The sequence below is a fragment of the Eptatretus burgeri genome, chromosome 14, assembly GCF_056783735.1.
Source record: "Eptatretus burgeri isolate ZD-2024b chromosome 14, Ebu_testis_v1, whole genome shotgun sequence".
NCBI classification, from domain to species: Eukaryota; Metazoa; Chordata; class Myxini; order Myxiniformes; family Myxinidae; genus Eptatretus; species Eptatretus burgeri.
Window position 1 is genome coordinate 10,600,963 of NC_140974.1, and position 25,648 is coordinate 10,626,610.

At 46.6% G+C, this 25,648-nt stretch overlaps 1 protein-coding gene across 10 annotated transcripts in view; it reads right to left on the reverse strand.

Annotated features, from left to right (window-relative positions):
- The window catches only part of LOC147012643 (uncharacterized), a 131,897-nt gene extending 112,139 nt beyond the window's left edge, over positions 1–19,758 (reverse strand). For 5 of the 10 annotated variants that reach the window (XM_085853687.1, XM_085853684.1, XM_085853686.1 and 2 more), the window contains exons 1-12: positions 19,188–19,205; positions 18,970–19,097; positions 6,171–6,233; positions 5,905–6,042; positions 4,848–4,966; positions 4,593–4,680; positions 4,481–4,505; positions 4,296–4,381; positions 1,067–1,155; positions 898–932; positions 630–772; positions 474–523 (exon numbers count right to left, since the gene is read on the reverse strand). In XM_085853687.1, coding sequence (XP_085709813.1) covers positions 474–523; positions 630–772; positions 898–932; positions 1,067–1,155; positions 4,296–4,381; positions 4,481–4,505; positions 4,593–4,680; positions 4,848–4,966; positions 5,905–6,042; positions 6,171–6,194 — 797 coding nt within the window. In that variant the 5' untranslated portion in view covers positions 6,195–6,233; positions 18,970–19,097; positions 19,188–19,205. Of the gene's footprint in view, positions 1–473; positions 524–629; positions 773–897; positions 933–1,066; positions 1,156–4,295; positions 4,382–4,480; positions 4,506–4,592; positions 4,681–4,847; positions 4,967–5,904; positions 6,043–6,170; positions 6,234–18,768; positions 19,098–19,187; positions 19,265–19,474 lie in introns of those variants that run through there. The other 5 variants (XM_085853682.1, XM_085853680.1, XM_085853679.1 and 2 more) reach the window with 5 other exon arrangements.
- Positions 19,759–25,648: the final 5,890 nt, after the last annotated feature.

Below are 25,648 nucleotides of genomic sequence, written 5' to 3' on the forward strand. Positions count from 1 at the left end.
ATAAACAGACTGTCTGACTCGACAATAATTAGCAAGATGGGTTTTATTTTTACTGACATAGGCAATTCTCCTGTCTCCAGCTCAATCTCCCAAATCCGACAATCAAAATCCTTAATCGTGCTGCCTTGAGCTCAATTTGAATCTACCACCTCTTGAATTCCAATCCAGTGTCCTAACCACTATGTCACCACCATAAGCCACACTTTTCAAAGCTGACAGATACAGGAAGAAGATAATGTGTTTGAGATGCGTCGGGTCAGAGACGATACAAATGAGCTGAGTAACATTTACTTTGCAATTAACCACAACCGATGTGATTGCTCTCATTATAAAAGAGTAATTGAAAAAACATCCATGATGTTCTGTTAACCAGAATCTATTAATTTTCCACCACTGTAAAATAGGAAGAATGCAGAAGGTATTTATTTTTCGACTTCAAACTTCACAATGAGGGACATTTAAAAATTTCTCACCTTGGATTATCCTGCACTTTATTCAACTTATTAAGAAACTTCCTGCAGTCCTGCAGAAAAAGATCATGCACACAATTGTGTGCATTTACCATAACAACAATGTACTCCTATTCTGGCTCCATCTTGTTGAGAAATTCATGGTTCAATCATCGTTACCGTTTCAAACTCGGAATCCCTGATGGCTAAGAACATCGTCACAATTTCATCTGAGATGAACCACTGCTGGGCATTCCGCTGTCTCTCCTGCCGGTGAGCCACTCTACACAATATCTCCATTATCCCCACTTGTAATTCGTAATCTGGGTACAGCAGAAGGAGAATCAGCCTACAATTGGGGGTTAGACTTCGACCCAACAGGGGCACCAATGAGAGGGTTGAACCAGTGAAGCAAGGTTATCCTATGAAAAGAGAAAGAAAAACTCACCGCCAGCCTCGAATACGAATCCGGTGCATGACTTTCTGCAAAGAATGATGATTATGTGGTGCAGAAAACACAAAAATGGTCTTTCGGTAAGTATTTGCACACTCAAGGTCTGCAAAAATTTCCACATGCACCCATGAACATGCACACATGCTCAATTTATTTTTCTTACAGGAGTGCTTGAACATTTTTAGTAGCAAGAAGTTTCTTTCTTTCTTCGCCAGATGCTTGGTTAAGGAATAGGTTTAAGCTCCGTGCAGCCTGAAAACAATTCACATATAGATGCCATCAGAGCGTAACATGACGAGAATTTATTATTGAGGGATTAGGGCAATCAAATAGTTCATTTCTACTGATAACACAAGTACTTGCAAAGTGCTGAAAGGAATATAACTGGGAATAAGGAAAGTCATCTACCCACATTCATTTTGTGAGCACACAAATGGTGTGTGGCACAGACCAATTGATTAGATTTTGGTCAAGATCCGGATGCAGATCTGGCCTATTAATGGGATACAAAATGTAAACTGTTCCGCCTAGCAGAGTTATGCGCCATACCGAGTGTCGTTCTAGTTACCACCGCCACTGAAGGTGAAGGAGGTTATGTTTCACTACTCTTTGTCTGTTTGTTTGTTTGTGAGCAGGATACCTTAAAATGTTGTGGATGGATCTTGATGAAATTTGGTGGGAAGGTTGGGTGTGTGACAAGGATGAAATGATTCGATTTTGGTGAAGATCTGGCTCCGGATATGAGTACTAAAAAATTTTCAGTGATTTTTCACCATTGAGAGATAGAGCTAAACTAATATATGGCACGATATCTCAAAAAGTTGTGGACGGATTTGGATGAAACTTGGTGGACAGGTTGAGCGTGTGACAACAAAGAAATTATTCGATTTTGGTGAAGATCCGAATCTGGATCTGGATGTGAGAATTATTGAATTTTTTAACATGATTCTTCACCAATGAAAGATAGGGCCAAAAACGATATATAGCACGATATTTCAAAAATGTATTAGGCCCGATATTTTCTTGTGGATCAGTCATTACGTGGAAGAGGTATGTGCTCTACCGAGTGCCATTCTAGTTTTGATCATGGTAAAGAGAGCAATTTGGGATCATTGGAGTTTAAAAGGTGACAGAATCAATTTTCATAAAAGGGAATTACAATTACATTCTGACCTTACCAGCCTCCACTCATAACTACATTTGGTTGTCTAACTGATAATACTGTCACTTGTTGATTTCAGGCAAACTGGTACAAGATCCTGCATCTTGGTCACATCAACATTGCTGCTTTCATACACTTTGGAGAGAAATAAGATCATTGTCATAACTCCAGCCAAGTTCGGAAAAAAAGGACAAAAAGGGTAAATCTACTTATGATGACTACAAGTTCAAAAATCGAGCTAATTTCATGTCACTAAAATGGTCTGTGTGTGCACCATGCTCTATACAGAGCATCAGTTCGACTGAAGCAGTTTCCTCGCAAGGGTTACAATCGCGGGCGGGTCGCTACTCTGACATACAATACTCGGCTGAAGGGGCAGGAATTTGGAATTTGTTCACGGTGCCGGTGAGAGCTCATTCACACTTTGTGTCCCCCCCCCCTCAAAAAAAAAATGCGATCTTTAATGCCCACTAACTAATGCCGTCAGATGGGATGCACAGTTTAACGTCCATCTGACGGACGCCACACAGATTGATGCCTTTCCCTGCCTGCGAAACACTGGGATGACACTCTATAGCTGGGTCGAGATTCAAACTCATGCTGGACAGCTTAGAAGCGAGTGTACACACCTCTAGGATATCCTCTCAGCCCAGTCAAATTGTGGACAACTAATATGCTATAGTTCTTAACAGGCCGAAACACCTCAACATCATATTACGAAATAAAAAAGGAAATGTATGCATTTGCCGATGCCTCATTTTGCCTACGACTTACGATGCCTTTGCCTTGGCTTGACAGGTTCACCCCATTTGGTCATATCTGGGAAGCTAAGATGAGTTGGCAAGGATTCCTCATCTGGGTAAAGATGAGTGATGAACTGTGTCAGCGGAGAAGGCAACAATTAATTTTCCCAAACAAGAGTATAAAGTGTAAATTTACTGCCCTGAGAAACGAGGTGAAGGTAAATGTTTCAGGCATTAACCTTTGGCAAAGCAAAACAGTGGAGAGTGGGTTAAGGGAGGATTATAAAGAAAAGGAGAGATGACCTGTTCCATCAGATGAGGAAGTAAAACTGACTGGATTGTCTGCTTTTGGCTTGTGGACAAAATGCCACTGATAGTTCTCAAAGGAATAGGCCATACCATGTTGGCACCCTGGATAAAATCTGCTTTGCAAAAGATGGAATATACAGGTTAATTCTAAAGATAAGTAAAAGGAAGATTTAGATCGAATCGATTGTAAGAATAGGGTTAGTACAATTTAGACAAGATAATGGGCCAGGGCACAGGCATGATGGTCCAGAACGCCTCCTACTGTGTTTAATTTCCTTGTAGATCCTTGCATTTGGCCAAATACATTTTTTCTCAAAATTACAAAAATCTGCCAAGTTTGGTGGTAAAGTATCATCAATCATAGCCTAATCAAGTAAGCCATGTTCTGCTGTACTGAGCCTTTGAGAATTTGCAAACTTGGTGATATGGCCCTTTTTGATATCACCTTTTTCAATGGCTGATCATTTTTTTATACATTGTTACGATACAACTTACACAGTAGGTATTGAAAAACTTATACTTTGACAGAAAATGATATAACACCTCTATAAAGTAGAGCATGTCAAACCTTGGTTTTTCTGCTGAGGGACTTTAACATCACCTCAATCACAGTATCGCCTAGAGGTGTTTGCAATCGCCTTAGAACTGTCTAAGCCTGGGTTAGAATCTCGACACCTTGATGTCTCTCAAGCAGGGTGAAGCAACGTGTGCGCCGTCCATTGGATGGAACCTGGGTGTTCCATCTGCAAGCAATAGCCGATTAACTTTGAAGGTCCCATGATGTCTTTCACCAAGAACACAGGAGACATCATTGGCACCCTGAACAAATTACTGCTGCCCCAATGTGCAGGGGTTACACAGGCTAATTATAAAGAGTTAATTATATCGCACCTGAATGATGATGATGCAACCACCGAGCCAGATTTCTAATTTAATGCCAGTCCAATGCACATTTCAAACAGACTCGATCAAATGTAAAACAAACAAACAAAAATCAAGCACAAGGTTGCACCACCTGGAAACCCAAGACAATGCATATTGTTATTGAGGCTGAGAGAAGAGGTAAACGTCAAATTGAAGGGTAAATACTTATATCAATCAAAGTGACTTTCCCATCAGGCTGATATTTAAACGTTTTTAATCTTCAAATACATTTTAGAAGAAAACACTTCACCGACCTCCAACCGCACTGTAATACTGTATGTTGTGTTGATAATCAGTTTGATGATTGGATGGAAAAATGCTTTCATAATCTGGACATTCCCTGTTGGCACAGGTATAAGGAAGGCATGCATTATAATAAGGGAGAGGAAAAGAAGAGACAGAACAGAAAAATGAAATAAAACAAAGTGCATCTACTCACCTTGACTGTTGTAATCAGACACTGCCTGTTGAAGAAAATATTACACGTCAATTTGAGAGAAAACATTCAACCTCTTTAACACCCAAACAGTATGTCATGGTGCAAAACCTACTAAAAAAACCTCAAAGAGATCCAAAAGCAGATGGTCAATGCTCCTTCCACACCCTCTCGCCCGCTCAAGTTTGTTGAACCATTTCAACATGTATGGGGGGAGCGGGAAACAGCACAGAGAGAGAGAGAGATTTCCCAGTCAATTACAGTATTTTGTCTTTATAGGCATTGAAATGAGTCATTCTGGTGGAACATCGAATACAAACCTCCACAAATCCAATTCGTTCAACGTCATTGTTAACAGCACACACAACTTATCTTAGCAACAACTCCCTCCGCGATGACCCTGGCAAAGCTATCGTTGTTTGGTTGTCCAAAGCACAGGATGCTTCTGAACAGCAGGTGGATGTTCGAAAAACTCGAAGCAGTGACTTCCTGGGAAGATGGTGCCAACTTCAGAGCGAGCAATTAAGTGCCAGAAAGACAATATAGTATTCCAACTCGATAACACAAGATGTCTCACATTCCTTTTTGTCTTATAACATTGTGCAATAAATATTCTTACTCTAGCATCGAATGCTCAATGAGGACAATATAAGGCCCGACACTATCGGACACAATGCAACACGACCGTCTGGGACAGTTTATTCTGTGAATCTTTGATAATCACGTAATGTGTGGCAGTTGACGACCGTCAACAAGGTTTTCAGAAGTTTAACATGTTCAACTTTTAAGACGAGCTGTCAGAAACAGTCGTGTGATGTCAGGTAGCGTGTGGCAGTCTATAACAATTTTCAACTGGGTGCAATGAATTGACCAATTAAATTTCAGCTTTCAGCGACTTCCAGCCATTGCGTTCCATGGACTGACATGCTCCCCCAAACCCATTAATGAGTGTCGGATGCATCCTCTGGAAGTGAGCAGAAGAGCGCTCATCTTCTGCAGAATCTTCCACGAGCAAGTTGTCGAACGCTCCCTGAGCCAGCCTTCTCTCCACTCAGGGCTTAACCCAAAGCTACATCTTTCTCCTGCCATGCTGTGGGTGATGTAATAGTACAAGTGCCAAAGCAGCAGTGCTCAGAGCTTACACCCTTCTCATCCTCTCCCTGCATTTATTTTTCAATGGAATTTATTTTTTGACAATGGTATCATCAACAGTCGCGCCGTGTGCGGCAGTCTGCAACAAAATGAGATTGTCCAAGATTTGTCGCCGAGTGTGAGATGGGATGAACGGACAAGTATCAAGGTGGAGTTTACAAACTAGAGTTGGATCAGGAAAATCGTAGCCAGATCTCTTTGGCCTGCAACAACATTCAGGCCATTCAAGCTATAGCTGTCCACTTATCCTCCAGAAGACAAGACACCTTGCTCACTTTGTCAAAGAGTTTGTCCATGGCTGGAAGCAGCCTACCACTGCAGACACAATCTGCATCTTGTCGTTGATTTTCCAAGTATTTCTGAAGATTTTCAAAGTCTCCACCATTCAAGGCTTGAAGAACATGGCTTTCGAGCTGTAACACATTGAAATAAAGGACATGAGTTCTTTATAAAGGAAATAACGGCTTTTTGGACAACAATATCAACCAATATGGGATATTGGACACATTGGCAGAACAATAAGAAACACAAGCACACTTACTGAAGGTTTAGCAGACGGGGACATGCTTAGAGGTCCCAAAAGCTTTATGCAACATCAAACCACCTGAAACAGATAAGTTTATCGTAAGCATTGCAAATGATATTTCAATGGGCTCATCTTTGCAGGAAATAATGCATCTCCACCAACCCAAATAACTTTACCATAGAAACTCCACCAAAGCTCATGATTCAATCACCAATGACCCTCCCATCTGCCCAAACCACCACCCTTCCAAATATTTTCCAAACACAAAACCTACCATTTTATTTATTTTCTCCAACTTCATTAATTAATATCCTCATAATCCTTACAACACCCCAATCTTCATCCTCAGCCATTTGTCATTTCCTCAATTACGTCCCATTAAATACCTCAACACCCCCTCCCCCACACACCCTCTGCAATTCTATCTTGCAACTCCTGTTGAATTATCCCTTTAACCCTCAATGTTAACCTCAATCTTCATCATCCCATGCTGTTTCAAGCCCCACCCACATCATTCCATCTTTCTCAATCCCCACTCACACCCATCTTGTTTTCCTCAATCCATACCCACATCATCCTCCATCTTCCTCTATCCCTATCCTCATCATATTCCATTCCCCTCAATCCATACCCACATCATCCTCCATTTCCCTCAATCTATACCCACATCATCCTCCATCTTCCTCTATCCCTATCCTCATCATATTCCATTCCCCTCAATCCATACCCACATCATCCTCCATTTCCCTCAATCTATACCCACATCATACTCCATTTCCCTCAATCTTCACCCACATAATCCTCTCTTTCCCTCAACCTCCATTCATAACATTCTCTCTTTCCCAAACTGTGCAATCCTTACCCACATCATCCTTTCTTGACTTGTTAGACAGAGGGTTGGGGCAGCAGGAGGTGGTTAATGAAAAGGAAAGGTTGAAGGTGTTGTACATGTGACTTGGTGAGCAATGCAACTGGAGGACAGGAATTCAAGGCTAAAAGGTTTATAGGTTTGATCGGAGAGAGAAAAGGGAGGAGGTGTGGCAATTTGGATGAAAGACAGCATTGTGTCGAGAGAAATGTGTGACATTGAAGGAATTAATGGAGAGGAGTCTGTGTGGACAGAGATTAAAGACTGGAAGAATCGTAAGATAGTTGTAAGATGCTATTATAGGGCCCCTGTTGTGAGGGAAGAGCAAGCAATATGGATATGTGAAGAATTCAGAAGGGCATGTGATAAGGGAAGAGTATTGGTTTTGGGAGATTTTAACTTGCATGTGATAGATTGGGTCCAGGAACAGGGAAAGGGCACAGTAGATGAGGATCGATTTTAGACCTAGTCCGGATTGCTTTTAGACCCAGTTTGTTGAAGCGTTCACGAGGGGGAGTGCGGTGTTGGACCCATTTTTGAGTTACGATCACAATATGGTGGAGTCGGTGGAGGTGGGAGAGCATCTGGGGTCAAGCGACGACAACGTATTAAAGGCAACTCTATTGTTGTGATATGAAGTTCAGGATAGTGGTGTTAAGCGTTGGATTTTAGAAGGGCAAACTTTGATGGTATGAGAAATTTGGGAGCTTTTTATTGGGTAAAGTTAATGAGTTGGTGTGTTGGATCTGCATCAGAAAATGGGTTTAGACCTTCAATGAGCAAATGTGTGGGGGTGCAGAGCAAGCATATTCCAGGGAGGTTAAATGTAGAGGCAGAAGGTGACTGTGGTGGTTGAGTAGGGAGGTATGCAGTGTAATTAAAGATAAGCAGAAGGCATCCATTAAGTACAAAATAACAGGACTGGAGTCTGATACATCAGTGAAGGCGGAAACACAGACGAGCTGAGAAAATAACTCTGTAGTCCAAAAGGGAATATGAAAAGGATATAACCAGGAATATTAAACATGAGCAGGAACCCATGAAAATTCCATGTAATGTAAAATGTGACTTCAAAACCTCAACTCTGCCCCCTCGCCCTCTCTCTCCTATCCTGTCCTCTCCCTCTCACGCCCTCCTGTCCTCTCCCCCCTTAGAGTTCTGTGAAGCAGTTCCTGATGGGTGGATGAAGCAATGGACATAGTATATCCAGATTTTCAGAAGGAATTTCACAAGGAACCACATAGGAGCTTGTTAGCCAAGGTGAGAGCTTGTGGAGTGGCTGGTCGGATAGCTAACTGGAATGGCCACTGGCTTCGTGATAGGAAGCAAAGAGTGGTTTTGAGTGGGAGGACATTGGTCTGAGGTTGTATGTGTTGGAGAACCACAGGGATCAGTAGTTGGACCATTTCATTGGCCAATAAGTAATTTTCATCAGATATAATTAGAGGTGGGCTGGATAGCTCTTGGGATGCTGATGTAAATCTGTTTTTGGTTTTCCTCGAGCACATCTAGTTACCTCCACCACCAAAGGTGAAGGAGGTTATGTTTTTACCCCTCTCTGTCTGTCTGTCTGTGTGCAGGATATCTCAAAAAGTTGTGGACAGATTCATATGAAACTTGGTGGACAGGTTGGGTGTGTGACCATGATGAAATGATTTGATTTTGGTGAAGATCCGAATCCGAATCTGGATATGAGAATTATTTAGTTTTTAAAGTGATTCTTCACCATTGAGAGATCGGGCCAAAAATGATACATAGCACGATATTTCAAAAATGTATTGGGCCCTATATGTTCTCGTGGATCAGGCATTACGTGGTGGAGGTACGTGCTCCACCGAATGCCCTTCTAGTTTTTGCAATGAGACTGATCAAATGTGAAAGATTAACGACTGAATTACCTAAATCGTGTCATATTTTGATAACTAGAAGTGCTGGAAGAAAACCAAAACCAGATTTGGAATTGGCATGCAAAACTGGTCGAGAAAAGTGTGTTTACATTTTTGATGAGAGAAAAAAGTTCGATTGTGTTGGCCAGTGTTATTATTCATAATTCACATCAATTATATTTGAACATTGGGGTTAAGTGTCTGCTTTCCGAATTTGCTGATGGGCAATTCCGCAGTTAGTAACGTTACATTTTAGGGACATTCTCATTATTTAGATAAGAGTCCTTTCTCTATCTGTGGATGTAAAGTCTCATTAATGTCACCAGAGATCAACCTAGTCTAGACGTAGAACAGAGCAAAGAATGAAATCATTTCATGAAACATTCTAGAAGAAAGAACTGCTTTTAATGCCGGTTAGTAACGTTACAAAAAAAAGGACGTTACTAACCGGCATTAAAAGCAGTTCTTTCTTCTAGAATGTTTCATGAAATGATTTCATTCTTTGCTCTGTTCTACGTCTAGACTAGGTTGATCTCTGGTGACATTAATGAGACTTTACATCCACAGATAGAGAAAGGACTCTTATCTAAATAATGAGAATGTCCCTAAAATGTAACGTTACTAACTGCGGAATTGCCCTGATAATACAAAGCTTGGAGGTAAGGATGATTGACATCAGAGAGGGGGGAGGGGATAAATCAGATTTAGGAAAGTATAGATACATCAATAGATCGGGAAATGTTGGCAGATGCAGTTTGACATAAATAAATGTAAGGTACTGGGGATGGGAAATGAAAACAAGGATTACATGATGCAAGGGGCAATTTGGGAGCATCACACAGAAGGAGCTGGGGGTGTTAATAGATAAGGGGGTTAAGCAAACAGAAGTGCCAGACAGTTATTGGAAAAGCAAACAGGGTTTTTGGTTGTATTTGATAGAGGGATAAATTATAAATCAAAGGAAGTAGTTTTAACACTGTGCAGGAATTTAGTGAGGGTCCTACCTGAAATATTATGTTCAGTTTTGGTCATCACATCTGAGGAAGGACATAGGGCCGAGCAAGACGAACCTATGAGGAGTGGTTGAAGGAGATAGGATTCTATACATGAGAAAGGAGGTGATTTACGGGGGGATATGATTGAGATGTTGAAGATAATGAAGGGTTCTAGACAAGATATGTGCAGTGGAGTTTTTCAGCAGTGTGGACAGCGTTAGTACCACAGGCCATAGAACCGTTTTAAGGCAGGGGTCTTTCAGTCAGAGGGTGGTAAATGCATGGAATGATCTCTCCGGAAAGGTAGTGGCAGCGCAACGCAGGCATGATGGACTGAAGTTCTGTGTGTGCATGTGTGTTGTTGGTTGTTATCTACAATCTGCTTGTTTCACAAGGTGGAACAGAGCCCTCTCAGGTATCAAAGTATCCACCTTCGTATATGCGTGCGTACATATATATAGATTGTTGTGGTTGAGGAAATTCGCAAACCACCATTCAGGTCCCGTAGGTGAGATATCTCTGTAAGTACATGTGTAGTTAGCCCCAAACCCGTTGTTTAGAGGGAATAAATGTGATTCATTCAGGCTGCGACGCTTTGAGTCAGTCGTTTTTCTTTCTCTCTTTATTTTGAACCAACCACGTCTCAACCGCCATCACACAACAACCACCAACCGCAACGCCGCTTCACAACAACAACAACGCCAACAACCACGACCTTTACCTTCACAACTTGCTCACGCAAACATCGCATCACCACCATTCCAAGCGCCACCATGGCTAGGGACCGCCACTTTAAACCCTCCACCACCTTCACCTCTCCTCCTTCTGCCGCCATTCCCGCACCGCTTGTGGGCACCGAGCGTCAGGCTGTCCTGGCCTCATGCAGGACGCGCGCTGAGCCGCGGGTGCAAAAAGCGGCCTTTCCGAGGAGAGGTCGGATCAGGAATGATACACGCCCACTTCCGATCCGTCCAATCATTAAGCGCGGGGCGATTTGGCCCCGCCTCCAGGCGCGTCGGAGTAGAATCGATATATGCAAATTCGAGGATCAGGGGAGGTTTACGCCCACTTTTCCTCCGTCCAATGGGCGAGCGTGGCTCCGCCCCCGAGCTCATCCTGATCCGGAAATTTGCATATGGGTTCTCCTGCCGTACTATAAAGCGCCGAGCGCGGGGCGAATTCAGTCAGTTTTGGGGTCGGAAGCAGTTGGAGGCAGTCGGAGTTTTTGGGCTCGGGCGAGTTGGAGAGGTGTGGCGGCGGCGGAGTGTGGCAGCAGCAGTCAAGACGGGTCTGGAGGAGGTCGGAGTCTGTCGGGGTTCGGAGTCTGTCGGGGAGCTGCAGAGAGGGGAAGCCGGGAGCGCGGTCGAGGTCGCAGTGGAGTCGCTCGTCGCGGGACCCAAGCAAGCCAGCTATCCTCTTTCCCCAGGGCATCAACAATTCCCCCCTCTTCCCCCCCCCCCGCGCTGAGATAGTGCGGAAAGGGGGCCCCGTTCACACCCCATTCCAAGCAGTGCCAACAAAACCCGCGGAGGAGCGCGGAGTCGGGGCACCGCCGCCGCATTTGCGGCTCATCACAAGACGGGTAGGTTCCACCCGGTCTCGGCCCAGAGCCCCATCTGTCCCCTTGTATTTGAGGGTGGCCCCTTTCTTTTGCTTTTGAGTATATGTGTTGTCGGCGCCGTCTGTAAAGTAAAACTGTGTAAGTGTTGCCGTGTGCTCGCGTAGTCGGTAGTAGATTTGCATTGTTGTGTTTCTTTTGCAATTGCTTTTGGTGCATAATTGTTGTAATTGTATATGTGTGCTACCCGTGTGCCGCAGAATAAATGTGCCTTATGTTGAACTGTTTTTCCCGTTTCGATTCGTCTTTTCTTTAATTGAATCTCCATCTTACTTCATGTAAAGGGTTGGTAGTGGGCTAAATACGCCCGATAATTAATCGGAACCGTCGAGGTTGACGATAACACCACTCGGTTATCCCGATAGTACAGAACGGGTCGCTTAAGTGGCCCGTGTCCGGGATCGACCTGCGGCGAGGTGCGATCGCCCGGTCTACCCTCCGTGTGGGTACTTAGGTAGGTCGAATTTGGCGAACAACCCTATCCCACGCGGGGGGCCGATTGGCACGATCGTGGTGAGGCCAAAAGGCCCACCCGTGACTAGTTCCCGGCGTTAGTCCGAGAGGGTCACGACGGAATTGTCCGTCCGGTGGGCGACGTGCCGCGATTCGAGTTACGTGGCCGCTCGCACGCCGGCGGGCGCGAATTCGCAACAATATATATATATATATATATATATATATATATATATATATATATATATATATATATATATATATATATATATATATATATATATATATAAATATAAGAGTGTGTGTATGTATATGTGTTCAAGTTGCTGTTGTTGGCTGCGATCTGCACGGTGTGTGTGTGTGTGTGTGTGTCCACCCCCATTGTTTTCCCATTTTGAGCTCAACCTTTAACATTCTCAGCTTCAGCCCCAATCACACACATTCTTCACCCCAACTGACCTCCAGTTTTAGCCATCTTTCAACCAAACTCCAAATCACTCCCATTTACGTCATCCATGAGTTATCGCTACTCCACTCACCGACAACGTCATCGTGAAGTGATATCACCATATATATATATTTTTTAAATGGCTCAAGTTTATAAATTAAGCCACCTCGTTGATAATGAAACGTGAGATCAACAGCAATGAAAAAACATTTTCTGATTGTTGGGAATTAAAAAATTAACAGCACACGATGAAATGTTCTCCCGAATGGAGACTAATCGTCTTGTTGGTTGCATCATCAACGATCGCGGATTTGCTACTGATGACTTAAATTTGCTCGGAGTGTCCTTTTTGTGAAAGGAAGCGCTGGAATCGAGTCCACGACGTGAATCTCGGTGAGCGACCCCTCAGAGGAACGACGTGCTCGTTGATCATGCACATCCATGCCTGCGATTCACCACGGGGTGGACAACCATGCCTGCGATTCACCCCGGGGTGGTCATCCATGCCTGCTATTCAACATAGGGTGGTCAACCATGCCTGCGATTCACCACAGAGTGGTACACCATGCCTGCGATTCACCACAGGGTGGTCAACCATGCCTGCGATTCACCACGGTGTGGTCATCCATGCCTGCTATTCACCACGGAGTGGTCAACCATGCCTGCGATTCACCACGGAGTGGTCAACCATGCCTGCGATTCACCACAAGGTGGTCAACAATGCCTGCGATTCACCACAGGGTGGTCAACAATGCCAGCGATTCACCACGGAGTGGTCAACCATGCCTGCGATTCACCACGGAGTGGTCAACCATGCCTGCGATTCACCACGGAGTGGTCAACCATGCCAGCGATTCACCACGGAGTGGTCATCCATGCCTGCGATTCACCACGGGGTGGTCAACCATGCCAGCGATTCACCACGGGGTGGTCAACAAAGCCAGCGATTCACCACGGGGTGGTCAACAATGCCAGCGATTCACCACGGGGTGGTCAACAATGCCAGCGATTCACCACGGGGTGGTCAACAATGCCAGCGATTCACCACGGGGTGGTCAACAATGCCAGCGATTCACCACGGGGTGGTCAACAATGCCAGCGATTCACCACGGGGTGGTCAACAATGCCAGCGATTCACCACGGGGTGGTCAACAATGCCAGCGATTCACCACGGGGTGGTCAACAATGCCAGCGATTCACCACGGGGTGGTCAACAATGCCAGCGATTCACCACGGGGTGGTCAACAATGCCAGCGATTCACCACGGGGTGGTCAACAATGCCAGCGATTCACCACGGGGTGGTCAACAATGCCAGCGATTCACCACGGGGTGGTCAACAATGCCAGCGATTCACCACGGGGTGGTCAACAATGCCAGCGATTCACCACGGGGTGGTCAACAATGCCAGCGATTCACCACGGGGTGGTCAACAATGCCTGCGATTCAACACGGGGTGGTCAACAATACCAGCGATTCACCAGGGGGTGGTCATCAATGCCAGCGATTCACCAGGGGGTGGTCATCAATGCCAGCGATTCACCACGGGGTAGTCAACTGTGCCTGCGATTCACCACGGAGTGGTCAACCGTGCCTGCGATTCACCACAGAGTGGTCAACCATGCCAGCGATTCACCACGGAGTGGTCATCCATCCCTGCGATTCACCACGGAGTGGTCAACAATGCCTGTGATTCACCACAGGGTGGTCAACCATGCCTGCGATTCACCACAGGGTGGTCAACAATGCCAGCGATTCACCACGGAGTGGTCAACAATGCCAGCGATTCACCACGGAGTGGTCAACCATGCCTGCGATTCACCACGGAGTGGTCAACCGTGCCTGCGATTCACCACAGAGTGGTCAACCATGCCTGCGATTCACCACGGAGTGGTCAACCATGCCAGCGATTCACCACGGAGTGGTCATCCATGCCTGCGATTCACCACAGAGTGGTCAACCATGCCAGCGATTCACCACGGGGTGGTCAACAATGCCAGCGATTCACCACGGGGTGGTCAACAATGCCAGCGATTCACCACGGGGTGGTCAACAATGCCTGCGATTCAACACGGGGTGGTCAACAATACCAGCGATTCACCAGGGGGTGGTCATCAATGCCAGCGATTCACCACGGAGTGGTCAACCGTGCCTGCGATTCACCACGGAGTGGTCAACCGTGCCTGCGATTCACCACAGAGTGGTCAACCATGCCTGCGATTCACCACGGAGTGGTCAACCATGCCAGCGATTCACCACGGAGTGGTCATCCATGCCTGCGATTCACCACGGAGTGGTCAACCATGCCAGCGATTCACCACGGGGTGGTCAACAAAGCCAGCGATTCACCACGGGGTGGTCAACAATGCCAGCGATTCACCACGGGGTGGTCAACAATGCCAGCGATTCACCACGGGGTGGTCAACAATGCCAGCGATTCACCACGGGGTGGTCAACAATGCCAGCGATTCACCACGGGGTGGTCAACAATGCCAGCGATTCACCACGGGGTGGTCAACAATGCCAGCGATTCACCACGGGGTGGTCAACAATGCCAGCGATTCACCACGGGGTGGTCAACAATGCCAGCGATTCACCACGGGGTGGTCAACAATGCCAGCGATTCACCACGGGGTGGTCAACAATGCCTGTGATTCAACACGGGGTGGTCAACAATACCAGCGATTCACCAGGGGGTGGTCATCAATGCCAGCGATTCACCAGGGGGTGGTCATCAATGCCAGCGATTCACCAGGGGGTGGTCATCAATGCCAGCGATTCACCACGGGGTGGTCAACTATGCCTGCGATTCACCACGGGGTGGTCAACAATGCCTGCGATTCACCACGGGGTGGTCAACCATGCCAGCGATTCACCACGGGGTGGTCAACCATGCCAGCGATTCACCACGGGGTGGTCAACCATGCCAGCGATTCACCACGGGGTGGTCAACAATGCCAGCGATTCACCACGGGGTGGTCAACAATGCCAGCGATTCACCACGGGGTGGTCAACAATGCCAGCGATTCACCACGGGGTGGTCAACAATGCCAGCGATTCACCACGGGGTGGTCAACAATGCCAGCGATTCACCACGGGGTGGTCAACAATGCCAGCGATTCACCACGGGGTGGTCAACAATGCCAGCGATTCACCACGGGGTGGTCAACAATGCCAGCGATTCACCACGGGGTGGTCAACAATGCCTGCGATTCAACACGGGGTGGTCAACAATACCAGCGATTCACCAGGGGGTGGTCATCAATGCCAGCGATTCACCAGGGGGTGGTCATCAATGCCTGCGATTCACCACGGGGTGGTCAACAATGCCTGCGATTCACCACGGGGTGGTCAACAATGCCTGCGATTCACCACGGGGTGGTCAACCATGCCAGCGATTCACTATGGGGTGGTCAACCATGCCAGCGATTCACCACGGGGTGGTCAACCATGCCAGCGATTCACCACGGGGTGGTCAACAATGCCTGCGATTCAACACGGGGTGGTCAACAATGCCAGCGATTCACCACGGGGTGGTCAACAATGCCAGCGATTCACCACGGGGTGGTCAACAATGCCTGCGATTCAACACGGGGTGGTCAACAATACCAGCGATTCACCAGGGGGTGGTCATCAATGCCAGCGATTCACCAGGGGGTGGTCATCAATGCCTGCGATTCACCACGGGGTGGTCAACAATGCCTGCGATTCACCACGGGGTGGTCAACAATGCCTGCGATTCACCACGGGGTGGTCAACCATGCCAGCGATTCACTATGGGGTGGTCAACCATGCCAGCGATTCACCACGGGGTGGTCAACCATGCCAGCGATTCACCACGGGGTGGTCAACAATGCCAGCGATTCACCACGGGGTGGTCAACCATGCCAGCGATTCACCACGGAGTGGTCATCCATGCCTGCGATTCACCACAGAGTGGTCAACCATGCCAGCGATTCACCACGGGGTGGTCAACAATGCCAGCGATTCACCACGGGGTGGTCAACAATGCCAGCGATTCACCACGGGGTGGTCAACAATGCCTGCGATTCAACACGGGGTGGTCAACAATACCAGCGATTCACCAGGGGGTGGTCATCAATGCCAGCGATTCACCACGGAGTGGTCAACCGTGCCTGCGATTCACCACGGAGTGGTCAACCGTGCCTGCGATTCACCACAGAGTGGTCAACCATGCCTGCGATTCACCACGGAGTGGTCAACCATGCCAGCGATTCACCACGGAGTGGTCATCCATGCCTGCGATTCACCACGGGGTGGTCAACCATGCCAGCGATTCACCACGGGGTGGTCAACAAAGCCAGCGATTCACCACGGGGTGGTCAACAATGCCAGCGATTCACCACGGGGTGGTCAACAATGCCAGCGATTCACCACGGGGTGGTCAACAATGCCAGCGATTCACCACGGGGTGGTCAACAATGCCAGCGATTCACCACGGGGTGGTCAACAATGCCAGCGATTCACCACGGGGTGGTCAACAATGCCAGCGATTCACCACGGGGTGGTCAACAATGCCAGCGATTCACCACGGGGTGGTCAACAATGCCTGTGATTCAACACGGGGTGGTCAACAATACCAGCGATTCACCAGGGGGTGGTCATCAATGCCAGCGATTCACCAGGGGGTGGTCATCAATGCCAGCGATTCACCAGGGGTGGTCATCAATGCCAGCGATTCACCACGGGGTGGTCAACTATGCCTGCGATTCACCACGGGGTGGTCAACAATGCCTGCGATTCACCACGGGGTGGTCAACCATGCCAGCGATTCACCACGGGGTGGTCAACCATGCCAGCGATTCACCACGGGGTGGTCAACCATGCCAGCGATTCACCACGGGGTGGTCAACAATGCCAGCGATTCACCACGGGGTGGTCAACAATGCCAGCGATTCACCACGGGGTGGTCAACAATGCCAGCGATTCACCACGGGGTGGTCAACAATGCCAGCGATTCACCACGGGGTGGTCAACAATGCCAGCGATTCACCACGGGGTGGTCAACAATGCCTGCGATTCAACACGGGGTGGTCAACAATACCAGCGATTCACCAGGGGGTGGTCATCAATGCCAGCGATTCACCAGGGGGTGGTCATCAATGCCTGCGATTCACCACGGGGTGGTCAACAATGCCTGCGATTCACCACGGGGTGGTCAACAATGCCTGCGATTCACCACGGGGTGGTCAACCATGCCAGCGATTCACTATGGGGTGGTCAACCATGCCAGCGATTCACCACGGGGTGGTCAACCATGCCAGCGATTCACCACGGGGTGGTCAACAATGCCAGCGATTCACCACGGGGTGGTCAACAATGCCTGCGATTCAACACGGGGTGGTCAACAATGCCAGCGATTCACCACGGGGTGGTCAACAATGCCAGCGATTCACCACGGGGTGGTCAACAATGCCTGCGATTCAACACGGGGTGGTCAACAATACCAGCGATTCACCAGGGGGTGGTCATCAATGCCAGCGATTCACCAGGGGGTGGTCATCAATGCCTGCGATTCACCACGGGGTGGTCAACAATGCCTGCGATTCACCACGGGGTGGTCAACAATGCCTGCGATTCACCACGGGGTGGTCAACCATGCCAGCGATTCACTATGGGGTGGTCAACCATGCCAGCGATTCACCACGGGGTGGTCAACCATGCCAGCGATTCACCACGGGGTGGTCAACAATGCCAGCGATTCACCACGGGGTGGTCAACAATGCCTGCGATTCAACACGGGGTGGTCAACAATACCAGCGATTCACCAGGGGGTGGTCATCAATGCCAGCGATTCACCACGGGGTGGTCATCAATGCCTGCGATTCACCACGGGGTGGTCAACAATGCCTGCGATTCACCACGGGGTGGTCAACAATGCCTGCGATTCACCACGGGGTGGTCAACCATGCCAGCGATTCACCATGGGGTGGTCAACCATGCCAGCGATTCACCACGGGGTGGTCAACAATGCCAGCGATTCACCACGGGGTGGTCAACAATGCCTGCGATTCACCATGGGGTGGTCAACCATGCCAGCGATTCACCACGGGGTGGTCAACCATGCCAGCGATTCACCACGGGGTGGTCAACAATGCCTGCGATTCACCATGGGGTGGTCAACCATGCCAGCGATTCACCACGGGGTGGTCAACAATGCCTGCGATTCACCATGGGGTGGTCATCCACCGTCGAGTCGTGTCGGGAATCGAACCCACACGAGACACGACCTCCGGGCTCACCTAATCGACACCTGTCCCTCATCATGTGACAAACGTTGATTGACGTCTTCAAAAAAAAAACCAAATATATTTAATTATACTCACGATTTTTACCTCATAAGAACTCAAGACGTTCGTGCTTTGTAAGATGTAATGGATCGTTCGGAAAACAAAACCAAGCGGTTCTTTAAACATCGATATTACCGATTGGCACGAAGGATTACATTAATTTACCACAGCAGAACGATGGATGGTAAAAATGTTAAAGATAAACCGAGATAGATAATAATAAAAAAAAAATCAAACCGAATTTTAAGCCGATTTATTTTTCTTCATTTTTCTCTGAAGCGCAAACATCTCAGGGGAAAGGCACCGATTCCTTCACAGAAAAACGTTCACCATTTCCCGCTTGAATCCTGTTCGATTAATGGTCACTAAAACAAAACAAAACAAAATAATCCGTGCAATGAATAAGAACTTAAAGTTTTTTTTATTTGCAAAGATTAAAAAAAAAAAAAGATTACATCGAAAGCGACGCGGGTTAATCCGACTGAACAGCGCGCTGCCGATACTTCACCTCCATTGAGGGGGGTTTCGAACACGTCACCAGTCACGTGACCATTTAAACGGCGCGTGCCCGCTGGGGCCCTGGTGTGGTGAGCGTGATTTAAGTTGTCGCGCAATTGGACACTGGCGAGATGTCACTCTAAAAGACGCCGACAATGAGAAATCATGGAATTTATTTATTGAAAGAAGGTACTGAACCGGATCAACGAAATAACGAGCGGTGTAAAATCGAATCAAGACTCACCTTAAAACGAGCTTATATGAAGAGCTTTAAAAACGGAAACTCAACTTCGCTTTGTGAAAACGGAGCAGAACATGGTTCTTCTTCTTCTTCCTCCTCCTTCACAAGGCTGTGGGGTAGCATCATTGGCTGAGGGCGCGACTGTGCCGCTGATACAGTGCCTCCTTGCTGGCTCTGGCAGAAAATTTTTTTTCAGGGTGCCGGCGACAGCTCGTCCACTCTTCTTAAAGGACACCATGGGATCTTTAACGTCCATCCGAGGGACGGCACACAGACACATTGAGCTTGCGTCGATCCGTCCCGGCCCGGCCCGTGTCCGTCCGTCAACAATTGTCCCATAGGGGATGCTGCCTGTGGTGAATTGAAGGACGTGACGTGTGATCACATGTCGCACGGCTCGAGCACGGAATAGATAAAACCAAGATTACGCGTGGTCGGGGGGATTGTCCCAGGGGCATTGTCATTTACGGCGGCGGTTCACTTGGTGCTCGTTGAATGGTGAGAATTGAGAGTATATCGGACTCCGTGCTTATACTGATTTATTTTGCGGTGATTAGCTGCGCGTGTATACCTTACTGCTTATGTACTCCTTGCTGCACCTGTATTCCCTGATGTGCCCGTAGAAGCGGCTTCAATCAAATGGAATAAAGCCTACACTCTGAAGGTTCTTCTCTCGCTTTCATTTCACTGCCAATCAAACCCAATTTGCAAACATGATATAGTTCAGGTGAGGATAGATGAGCCGGCTTCAATTTACATATATTAACAACAACAATGAGTCTTTGGGCCTCTCACTCAATCACCGCAGGTTGGTCGGTGGTCTTTCTGTCTTCTACCGACTCCTCTCCAGCCTTGCCCCCCCTGCTCTCTCTGCGATTTATCCCCACCACATTTCCACAGGGCGCTCAAGGTCCGCCAACAACCCCCTTCTGGTAAAACTACCAAAATCACGAATCACTGCCCATCTTCACTCTTTCATTCCTCTTTTTTCCCGCCTTTGGAATAAACTTCCTCACTCTATTCTTTCCCATTCTTCCCTCCAGGCTTTCAAAACAGCTGTTTACCACCACCTCTTATCTTCCCCCATCCAAATCCTCGATCTTTTCTACCCCCGATAATCCACCCAAGCCCACTTCCTTCAATTCTCCTGCTTTCCTTCCTGAAAGTCCCTGTAATGTCCATCTTCTCTTCGCCATGTTCCCCTCCCATCCCCATCCCTCTCCCTTCCACAGTTCACCTAATGTGTCTGTTCCCCACTGTTTTGTCCCTTCCACTCCCGCCCCTCGTCTCATGCCTCCTTGCTGTGAGTTGTGTGTTAGCTCTTATACGAGCCTCGACCAAGGTATACAAAAAAAAAAAATCTTCTTCACATTATATATTATAGTAATTATACGGTGAGTCTTTCAATCCCATTGATCATATCGATTAAACACCAGCGAGAGGGTGGGTCACAAGTCCCAGGACACGGGAAGAAGAAAGAAGAAGAAGAAGAAGATGGCCAGAGAAGATTTTCCTGACGCAAGCTTGGTTTCCGGAGGAAGTAGTAAAAACAGGTTTGATGTTAGGTCCTGAACCCCTGATCAGAGCACATGTCGTTGCTTGGCGCCTTGCGCAGCTGTCATGCAATACGGTAGGATTTTAGAGAATCATTGGAGTAATGTACTACTTTACTTATTGCTTGGTCATATCTGATTATTACTTAATATGGAATAGGCAAAGCCGAGAAACGAACGTAGAATTCTTCTTACATTCGCTTCTTAAATATATCAAATTAAACCGTCTTTTTGCGATGAAAAAAATAAATATTACCTTAACATTACCTTCACAACAACAACTACACCACCTAGAACAGGATCTCATCTGAAAAAAAAAAATCCTCAACATTACCTTCACAACAACTACACCACCTAGAATAGGATCTCATCTGCAAAAATAAATATTACCTTAACTTTACCTTCACAACAACAACTACACTGCCTCGAACAGGATCTTATCTGAAAAAAGTATTACCTCAACATTACCTTCACAACAACTACACCACCTAGAACAGGATCTCATCTGAAAAAATAAATACTAGACGCAAACGTAGAATTCTTCTTACATTCGCTTCTGACTTTACCTATAACTTGTTTACAACTGTATACGCAATTTCCGGTTACTTCGGCCTGGATTCGGGATCAGCGATCAAATAACGTAAATCACGATTAAAAATAATTTTTTGATGATGCGGGAGACATCTTTATTAAAATCAGTGGAGGAAATGTACACCATGTCTGATATTATTTGGGTCTTTCATGTCTCCGACGATGCCTTTATCTCCCGGGACGCATCATTCCCCATAACAAAAACCGGAAACAAAAAAAAAAACCAGAAACAAACAAAAAAAAAAACGGAAGCAAAAGGGTCATAGGCAACGACACGGATTCACAATTGCCATGGTATTGTGTTGTTTTTGTTGTTTCCTATTCTCTCATGTGCACGCGTTAAGTAATATTCACAAGATAGAAATAAAACCCAATCGTGTTTATACACCGCACAGCGTTTAAAAACAACCGGAAGCAAAAGGTCATTGCTAACGACACGGATTCCAAATAGCCAGGGGTATTGTGTTGTTGTTGTTTCCTATTCTCTCACGTGCACGCGTTAAGTATGAAGCTCACTGCGTTCGCTATTAATGTCTTGTTTATATTTGTAATGGCTGCTTCTATCGAGTGTATTAAAGCCTATATAAACTGGCGACGCCTTCTTTCTTCCATTACAATTTAATTCACTCGATTACTTCAATCAACCATGTTGTTGGTGTTGCTACTAGATCTTGTAGATCTGGCATTACCGGAACTCCATGTCATTTCCCTTCTGGGATTATTTAATTATTAAAAAGACGTTGCTTTAATCCTGTCCTGTGTGCTGGTCCAGTCATTACAGACCATGGACAAGGTCCTCAAACCGGAGAAGTTGGATGTGGACCCGAACAAGCGCTGCGGAGATGCGATGACATCATTGGTACCGCACCTTCTCGAACTACCCAACGGCCATCGAGTCCCTACGGGCCACCGGTTTTCCCGAGAAATGCTGTTACTGTGGCAACACGAGAAACTCCACGAGAGCCTCTCGAAACGAGGAAAAGAGAAAATTCACCCGAGGAACGAGATACCTCAACCTCGCCGCCACGTTGCTAAGCATTTCTTTTATGGGTATTGAAGGCATCCACGAAACAACTGTGGAAAGAAGGGACATGACGTAAAGGTCTGCCGCTGAGGTAAATAGATCAATGTCAGTGGCTGTACGTACTCGAGGGAAGCTTGTGGCCGCCTCACAATGTTGTTTATCAAAAGCGACTGTAAGAGTCCAGGTAAATGGACCTGCGGAGGAAGCATTGATTGATAGCGGCAGCTCCGAGAGTTTTGTCAGCAGCGCAATGGTAAAAGACCACAACCTCATTACAGTCTTGAGTACAGGGATATTATAAAATCAAACTCGCCATAGTGAGATTCACTTATCGTGCCGTAAAGTTGCTGGTACTCAGATTTATGTACAGATCTCATCTTGGGACACGACCTAATTGAAGCAGTGCTCGAAAGTCCGGACAGCACACTTTGGTGGAGAAAAACCTTCTTTGACAAATAAGCGTATTAACTACAGCTACAGTGTTACCTCCCTCGCTGTTTGCAAATGTATCGCCTGACTGCAAACCGATAGCCATCAAGTCACGGCGATGTGCAAAGTTCATCGGATCTGAAGTCAAGAGATGACTAAAGGGAATCACAGAACCCAGCGACTCGCCATGGCGCGTGCAAGTGTGGAGGCACTGTATTATGTCCCAAGCAAGTCATCCTTGTTTTTGCTAAAATCTTCACACTGTGGAATGAGGGAAAGGATAAATCTTGTTTGTTATTTCTGCAGTCAAAGAGATTGCTTTGCCAGCCCAAAAGACTGCTTTGTTAAATAACACAGCTGGCCTTGACAGCTTAGGAAATAAAGACAGTTGGGCTTCCCAGCACTTACTGGGGTACAAAACACATAAGAGGTGACCTTGCTATTGCAAGATAATGAAAGGAAAAGAGACCTTGCTGTTACAAGATAATGAAACAAAGCTGCAAGATAATGAAAGGAAAGGAGCTGATTTTGTACTTTCTTATAAACAACTCAAGTTTGAAGGAAGTTAATGAAGGACACAAGTTAAATCATGTTGACAGGCGGTCACACAAGGGTCAGAGCTAGGCTATGCGGACTACTGTAGGTTCCGAGCCACTCTCCATCTGCGCATGTTTTTGATGTGAATTAAACTCTTCTCTACCTAAGATCGGTGTGGACAGAACTTGATCTCAATCAGTGCGGACTTCACCCGATCTCAACACAAGTACTGGTGACATCTAATCAGAACCATAAAAGACAAATGGTTGTTCATTACTCGCATACGATCAATCGATTCACGCAACTCGATGCCTATCCATTGCCACACATAGACGAGGTGGTCGGAAATGTAGCTAAATACCGAGTCTAGAGTGCAATCAATTTGTGTAGCGCCTACCATCAGATTCCTATCGTAGAAGAAGACAAATGCTATACAGTATTTGACGCAGGTCAGAGACTTTATCAGTTACGCAGAATTCTGTTTGGAGTGACTAATGGCGGAGCAAGTTTCCAGTTATAGATGTCATCATTTCAGAGGAAAATCAAAAGGACACCTATGCTTACGTGGATAATCTCACTGTGTCCGGAAAGATTGAGGTGGAGCATGATGCAAATTTGGACAAATTCCGAAATATCGCCAGAAAGTATAACCTGACATTCACCGATGACAAATGTGTGTTCTCTGCCAAGACTATTGGCTTACTCGGCGATACGATAGCCAATGGCACGATCAAACCCGAACGCCTGCGCCCCCTTTCGGGAATTACAACCGGGGTGAAAACATAACCTCCTTCACCTTCAGTGGTGGAGGTAACAACACATACTGAAGCAAATATGGAGGCATTCTCAGAAGCCAAGGCTTGTATTATATTCAGTAATTTATTTACACAATTTTTAAAGGGTGAAAGTTAATTTTTTTTATTTTCTCAAGAAGACAGGTCTCACATTCTAATAATAAATAATTATCCCAGACCTCAAACCACTCATCACTTTTCCATTCCATCTTAATGGGGCATCAGACTAAAACCACCAGTCACTTTTAACTGCATGTGGTCATCCTCAATTAACCTCAACTCAAATGTTTATTCATTACTTTTTTAAAGTAGAAAGTACAGAAGGGTAACAAACCCATAATCGAAGAATGACCTCTTGACAAGCGAAGGTAATGTCAACGATGAGTGCACGAGCAAACGATGACCACAACACGTGGGGCAAGCTGGTTCCCCATTAAAAAAATGTCGAGACCTTTTTTGTTGAATTCAATTGACATGGTAGCTCGCCTGAAAGTTAATAGATTCCAAATCCCAAGTGTGATTTTTTTCAGCGAGATTTGAACCTACCAATCCCGTAGGTCAGTCGAGTGTCCTCAGAAGCCATTGTATTGGCAATCGATACAGAAGAAACAATGGAAGAGAGAAGTAGAAGTAAAAGTAAGTCAGGGAGAAGGTATTTGTGGAGCAGATTAGGTGAATGGATTCAAGGAATTCTAGCATATCTGCATATGTGGTACTGAGAGTGCTGTGAGATGTGAAATCATCTCTGACTTATTTCCAGTTGTAACTGGAGTTTGTCAGGGTTATGTACTGGCCCCTCACTTTTCAGCACTTGTATAAACTAAATTCTGGGGAGGATGTTGGAGAGATCAAGTTGCAGTGCATCGTTTGGGAATGTCAATATCTATGACCTTGATCTCACAGATGATGCAGTCATCTTTGCGGAGGCTCCAGATATCCATGCTTTCAATGACATCTTGGATACTGCCAACCCGTCTGCAGCAAGGATGTTGAGGTCACGGAGAGATGCACTTACCTTGGCAGTAATATTCATGTCTCTGCTGGCTGTGAGGCAGAGGTCAACAGACGTCCGGGTCGGGCCTGGGGAGTCATGGTTTCACTGGATCATGGGGTGTGGCGCTGCCGGTACCTGTGCGGGAGGACGAAAGTCCGAGTCTTCAGGTCCTTGGTGCTTCCAGTCTTGCTCTCTGGATGTGAGACTTGGACTCTGACAAAGGAACTGAGATTAAGACTTAACTCCTTTGGTACC